The 7,500-nt window shown below is 41.3% G+C and overlaps 1 protein-coding gene across 1 annotated transcript in view; it reads right to left on the reverse strand.

Moving 5' to 3' along the window:
* LOC147029369 (polyunsaturated fatty acid 5-lipoxygenase-like) overlaps positions 1-7,500 on the reverse strand; it is a 133,933-nt gene that overhangs the window by 71,988 nt on the left and 54,445 nt on the right. Inside the window, exon 8 of the mRNA XM_085872371.1 lies at positions 737-883. Coding sequence (XP_085728497.1) covers positions 737-883 — 147 coding nt within the window. The remainder of the gene's footprint in view (positions 1-736; positions 884-7,500) is intronic.

Here is a 7,500-nt window from a genome sequence, read left to right on the forward strand (position 1 = left end):
TACGTTTTTGTGGAGGTTCTGAAGTGGAATTTAACACACCAAAATGACCAGCATGACCTGCTGAGTTGATTAGGCAAATTAACGACAAAAAAAACATTAAAATTCTGATGTTTTAAACACATGCCATGTTAAGGTATATAAAGCAGCATAAAACATCCTTCGATCACAGCATTGCATTCTAATTACAAACTAAATCACAAAAACACTAACGTTGCAGCATAGCATACATTAATTCATACAAATAATATTTACAACAATAATAAGAATTGTCGTATCACATGGCAAGAATATTAATGAACACAAAATCCCCGTGCTGGCCCCAAGCACATCTGGGCTTAGTGAAAGGCAAGCTAATGCTCAATCAGTACAACAGGTGGGTGGACAACAAGGCTATGAAGACCAATGAAAATTTGGCCCATCAGACCAACAGGCCCACTCGTAGCTACAAAGGTAGCACTATAGAGAGATTTAAAAAAGCAAACAAAAAAAACAACCCCCCCCCCCTCAAAAAAAGAATACTCCCGGCACTCATTGATGAACCTCTGAAAGTTTGACGGAGATAAGTTTGGCCATCTCTGAGAAAATTGTGATACGCTGACATACAGACAGACAAACATCTTTCTTACAGTGTAAGATTATCATTATTATCAATCAAGTCATGAAGAAACAATTGTTTTCTGCCAATATTGACGAAGCAAAGCTTCAGGTGGTGGCCACTTGCACTTTGATTAAGCACCTGGATGGCAATGGGGAGAAGTTCTCCTTCAGGTGTGGAGTACAGCATACAGATCGGGGCTGCAGCCTTCATATTCTCCGATTGGATCTTGCAATCCACCTCAATCCCGTGAAGATACTTGAAGTCCACAATGTAGATGTTTCCTTCCTGGAAATTAGATGTTAAGTTGAAATATTAGATAAATAATTCTCCCGTTACCCCCACCCTGTCATTTTCTGCTTCTGAGCAAACACGAGAGAATGTACTTTCCTTAAAAGATGAATTTCTTCGTGGTGAAATGCGATCAACTAACACGTACTTACTTATGCCAATGAATTATAGTTGGAAAATTATGATGGGAATGAAAACGTTTACAGATGTAATTCACTCATCTTTCAAAACTTGAGTAAGCAATACATTTTTACCTTCTTATCCATACTCCAAAAGGAGCTGTGAGTGCGTCTGTACAAGTTCCAGACCCTTCTGTACCTTTGGACTCCGTGTCACCCCGAAGACACCTCAATACCAAGACCATTTGGAACCTTAAGACCTCTTAAGACCCACCCCAACATCCCCCAAGATCACACCGCAAGATCCTGATGAGCCCCAAATACCCTTTCAGACCCTTAACCCCCCCCCATGCCAAGACACCAACACCTTTTGGACCCTTTTTAACCCTGAAGCCCTTTAAAACCTGAAGACAGCGTTGATGCAATTTCTCCGAAATTAGCCTGATGGGTTTGAGGGTGAGAAAAACAAGAATAAAATGCTGATAATTAAAATAAATGTATTAAACCTGAAATAGAAAATGTACTCAAGTGTGATATGATTTGATGTGCTTGAACATGTGTCTATTTTAATTTTAATTAACATAACCATATCTTTCCTTTGTATGGAACGATCAACCTGACTGTTAAAAATGTAATGAGCAGGCCGACTTTTCCAATTCGCTCGATTCAGAATTGCCTATTATTTAAATATATAAGGGTTTTTATGACATGATAAAATCCAAAGTACCAGCAAGCTGGATAGAGGAATGTTATTACAACACAACTCAGAATGTTGTGTTGTCCAGATGTATTAAAAAAACTGACGCTTTATATTCCACAGTCTGATAAAAGGCAGTTGAACCTTTCCCTTCCCCTGACGTAAATAGTATGTGATCCATCTTCGTGCCCAAAAGATTGCAGTGTTGATGTCATTCCTGAGATGGGAGAGAGTCTACCCATCTGGTCTTGAAATATATATATATATATATATATATATATATATATATATATATATATATATATATATATATATATATATATATATATATATATATATATATATATATATATATATATATATATATCCGGGCATAGTGGCGTGCGCCTGTAATCCGGCTACTCGGAGGCTTGGGTTGGAGGATCGCTTGAGGACTGGTAATTTGCACTGGGCCGCGCTATGAGAGGGTGCAGAGCAGCCTGGAATCATGGCGAAACCCAATCTTTATCCCTGTGTCGTAAGAGGTGACCTGGGTTGCGTCAGAAAGGGCATCCGGTGAAAAAACCTATGCCAAATCAGTATGCGGATCATTACGGATGATCCGATGTGGCGATCCCGAAAGGGAGCAGCCGAAAGACGAACAACATATACACATATATTATAATCCTTTTCAATAAAACTGAATGCTGCACAAAATCTGGAAATACATAAACCTGACAAACGGTGACACCAGCATTTAAAATGATAAAGAGCTGTGTCTCACTGAACATTATATAAGGAACTAAAATTATCCATGTATTTCAGAGATCTGGAGTGAGTCTTGAATTCCGGTCCCACCAATGCGCATATTTATGTGTTTGTATGTATTTGTTTATGTTGTTTGTGAAATAAATGTTCAAATGTACAGGAAGATTCAGAAATTTCTTCTACAATTTGGTGAACCAGAGGCAGGAGCACTAAAACCTGAAGGAGCGTTGGTGCAGAGTGGGGTGATGGTAGGCACGAGCTCACAGATCAGATAAGATGAGAGAGATTGATCTTTTTGTTGAGTGTGCTGCCAGCTGACTGTGCGCCTCGTTCTTTGTTTGGAAAGATTAACATGCTTCGAACAAGAATTTGAGCTTTTATAGATTTGAGTTTTATTGTTCAGTGGTTTATGTTTATTTTGGAGAATGTGTTGTTTCAGAGTATTGTTGGAGTCCCATAAAGTCCTGATCAGGCTAAAGGGTCCACTTTTATTGGCTGCACTGGCACTGCTTCGGTGTATGCTTGGATAGTTCCCGAGTATATATTGGCAATTTCATGCAGACTTAAATAGGGTGCTTAACAAAGGAGGTGAGAATAGGGTGTTGATCAACAGAGGAAGTTGAGAAGTTGAGAAATAGTGTTGTTTTTGAATTGGAATTGTGATTTCAGTTTGGGATTGAAGTTGGAAATAAGAGAAAACTGTCTATTGTTTTGTCTAACAGCTCTTGTATGAATTATTTGTATCCTGTCTGTGTATGTATATGGAAAAGTTGTATGAGCATTGCAATTGTATTAAGTTTTTGTTTAAATTTTGAATTTTCCCTTTCACTAAGTTTGTGAAGATGCGGAGCCGTTTTGAAAGGTAACCAATAAAATGTTATCTGAGAAAAGTACACCAATTCGGAATACGTTTGAAAATTATGGGGCAGAATTAATATGTGATGTTGATAAGTGGTCCAAGTGGATGTGGAAATAGAAGAGAGTTTCCAGTAGAAGATACCTTTGGGAAAAAAAAAAACATGATTGAAGACTTAAAAAGAGAATTGGGAAAAGGGGAGAAAATCCAAATTGGCAGGGTTCTCAGTATGGGAAGTGACAGAGGGAAATGCCCTGAGGGTCGTGGAATTGAAATGAATTTAAAATGTGTTTGAATACAGGTCGACCAACATGATGAGTGTCTGGCCGACAAGAACATTGATAAAATATAAAATGAATAAATGAAATAAGGTTCAAAGATATAGTGTTGAAGCTGGAAATATTATTTGACCTTGTTTGGCCTTGAGTGCACGTGAGGCTGGCATGGGAAGATAATTTTTCAGCCATCAAAAGGTAAAAAAAATCAATAATAATGTGAATATGGTGTGGCTGGTTATATCTTTGAGGTGCTGGTAAATGTGAAACTGTGCAAATCTGTGCAGGCAGTGCGAGTAATTAGTGCAATGTTGGATTGGCACGTTGGCGCTCCATGCACGTATAGCATGGAGGGGTTTGTTGTGTGTGCTAACAGGGGATTGTGGAAAACTCTCAGAATGCAAGCCCTTATCATAATAAGTCACACTTGGAAAGGGATGATTGTTTCCAGCTGTGAGTAGAGCCATTATAACAAGAAAATATTTGGTCATGCATGGATGATAAGGCTGGTTAACAGAGTAAATAACGCTGAGAGGTAACATATTGAAAATAGACAGCAGATTGTGCAAATAGAGCATTCCTGAGTTATGAAATAAAATGGAACATACATCAACATTTAATTTTAATCTCAGAAACAGCTTGAAGGCAGAATTGACTATCGATTCAGGATTCGGACTGTGTACAAGAAGTCGTGACTGAGTTTTAAAGTCTACTCGGATTTTTGGTTTCTTTAAAATTGTGAAAATGTTATTTGGTTGTCGTTTTAAAACCCAAGTGATTTAATAAATTGTGAGAGAGCTCCGAGTATACGCTCCGCTTCGAGAGCCATACACTTATTAGGAATAAATACATCCCGAGAGATGAGAATGGTGAGGAAGAAAACAACAGCATGGACATAATGACGCTGACGTCACGCATTGAATGAAAGATGTTTTTTTTCATGGAGACCCAGGAAGTGAATGACTATATGCAGATTTGCAAAATGCTTTTGGGATCGCTCACGATTTCGGAACATTGTTGTGAGAGAGGGTTTTGACGTTTTTTTGGTAGCGAAATGAACAACAAATATCTGATGTTTGTAAGGCGATTCTGTTATCATTTGTGATTACATTAAGTGTGATCGCCACCTGGAAGGGCGGATAGTGTGTTGTATCTCGATGGCCAGAACACACGTATTTATTAACCTCCGCCATCGAAGATCAGAGGTTACTATTTTCACCCCTTCGTTTGTTTGTTTGTGAACAGTATTACGGAAAAACTCCTCGACGAATTTCGAGGAGACTTAGTGGGGGGTTAGGTGGGGTCCAAGGATCATGCCATTAGATTTTGGACTTTCTCCCCCCCCCCCAAAAAAATAGTTTGAGAAAAAAAATTTTTTAATTGCATTTCTACATATTTTAAGTGATTTCCAACCCTCCCCCCCAAAAAAAAAATTGATGGAGAAAAAAAAATTTTGCAACTTTTTTTTTGAACAATTTCGATTTCTTTTTTTTGCATTTCTACATGTTTTAAGTGATTTCCAACTCCGTGACACCCCGAAGACCCCCCCCCCCAAAAAAAAATGTTGGAGAAAAGAACTATAACTGTCAGCACTGTTGACATCATATTTAATGAATAAGATACAAGGTTCACTTGAGTGACCCAGCAGTATTGGCGGCGGAGGTTTTGCACTCTCCCGAGTGCTCCCCCTCAAGTTTATCGACTGAAATGCTCACGCGATCCGGATAGAGTTTGACAACACGCAAATGTTCCAATACGGGCTCGACTTGAAGTTTTATTATTATATTTATTATTATTATTATTATTATTATTATTGAGCATGCACGAGGATTCACCAGGGAGTTGCAAATCACAGAACAAGCAGACAATGACATTGTAGGGTTACATAACTTTTACTATTAGCTTGTTGCACTTATAATCAGGTCAGGTCAGGTATGGGAGCATGCGCCAGAGCAGCGCATCACTGCGTCCACTTTCCACCGGAACTCCTGGCGCCTCCGTATGGTCATCCCCCAGGCAGATGCCTGGCCCTTCCATAGCTCCTTGAGATGCTGATAAACATGCTGCAACCACGAGGCACGTGGTCGGCAAATTGGCATCCTCCACTCACCAAACTCCATTGCTGAGAGAATCTGGTGAGTAGGATCAGCGTCAGGAAAACGAGCCACATGTCCATACACAGCTGCAGCTGACTCTCACGGACTATAAAGGTAACAAATATAATCTGAGTTTCCCTCAACAAACGCTCGTTGGACACAAAGTCTAAACAGCGATAGCCAAGGATTCTCCGAAGAGACCTGTGGTCAAAGAAATTAAGTCTCATTCTCAGATCCTTGGTCAGAGTCCAAGTCTCACATCCGTATAGCAAGACTGGAAGCACCAATGGTTTAAAGACTCAGATTACTCATTCAGTAGGCACCCAAAAGGATATCCGGCATCTCTGCAAAATCAAGGTCAGAGATCTTGACATGACCAAACGATACACCGGAGCTTGATCTCTCCAACATCCTCCCAGGAATCATGTCGGTACAAGCGCTGAAACGTGAGAGCCAGTACACACCTCTGACGAACTCCAGTAACAACTGGAAATAATTCAGAAATGGAAGCACTACACCTCACAGCGCACTCAGTTCAGAAAGCAGATCGATCAGTTTTGGTGGCACCACACGAAGACCAAAAACCCTCCAGATGGTACCTGATTCACTGAATCGAACGCTTTGCATAGATCAACATAGGCTACAAGCAGCCTCTGCTGAAACCTTCGTCTGCGTTCGGTGAGGACCCGAAAGGCAAGGATACAGTCAATCGTTGACCTCTTTGGAGTAAAGCCTGCTCTGGTGGCTAGTGCTCAAGCAGTTGGTGGCGAACCCGATCAAGAATTATCTGAGCAATGATCTTGCCTGGAACTGAGAGCAGCATCAACTCTCAGTAGCTATTGCAGTCCTGTTAATCACCCTTCCCTTTCCAAAGAGGGACAACAAGGCGAATCTTCCAGTCAGTTGGGTGACGCCTGTGTGCCAAACAGAACACAGAACTGCATGCAACGACACGAGTGCAGCATTTCCACCAGCCTTGCAAAGCTCAGCAAGGCTGCCACAAATTCCACAAATTCCAGGAGCTCACCACAATCCGTTCCAACTGAAGTACACTGAGGGACAGGCTTGGAGGATTGCAATGCACGAATTCCTCTGTGAGCAGGACTTGAATCACTTGACCACAGGTGATACGCCACCCCTTCACAGATTCCGTGCAAATAGGCGTACTTGTCCACCATCAGCGAACGTCTAGTTTTATGCCTCAGCTCCCTGAACAGCTCAGCTCTGCCATTCAGCTCTGCAACTCTGGTCAATGGTATCAGGTGTCTGTTGGGAGACAAAGTTCTTCCTCGCCTGATGGTGTGTTCCAAGACAACCACCACAACATCAAGGATGGCAGTTTTGAAGAAACTCTACAACTCTTCAGGATCCCCCAAAACACCCAGACCCCCAAATTCCCACTTGGCCTGTTCACAAACGACTCAGCTGCCCTCCATCCTTGGGCTTGCCAACATCCAACCTCGGTTGGGATGGTACAATTCTCCTGGATTTGAGCTGCAACTTCACAGGCTTGTTGAAGCAACTCTGGTCAGTATTGAAGAACTGAACACTCCAGTAGATCCTGCAATTCTGGTGCATCCTCCAGCGACCATCAACGAGCACATGCTCATTGTCCTCTGCCACACTACCAGCGTTGGAAATACCAAGCCCAGCGTTGAAAATACCCAGCCTGTGGGCGCTGAAACCATGGACCAGCTGCCCTAAGCCCATGATTTCTTGCAAAGTCAGGGAATATAGTGCTATTCTGGTTCACAGTTCCAGACCCATGGGGACCCAAACATTTCTCATAACCATCTCAATCAGTGCCAGTCGATGCATTGAAAT

This window comes from Eptatretus burgeri, chromosome 3, assembly GCF_056783735.1.
Source record: "Eptatretus burgeri isolate ZD-2024b chromosome 3, Ebu_testis_v1, whole genome shotgun sequence".
In the NCBI taxonomy this organism is placed as follows: domain Eukaryota; kingdom Metazoa; phylum Chordata; class Myxini; order Myxiniformes; family Myxinidae; genus Eptatretus; species Eptatretus burgeri.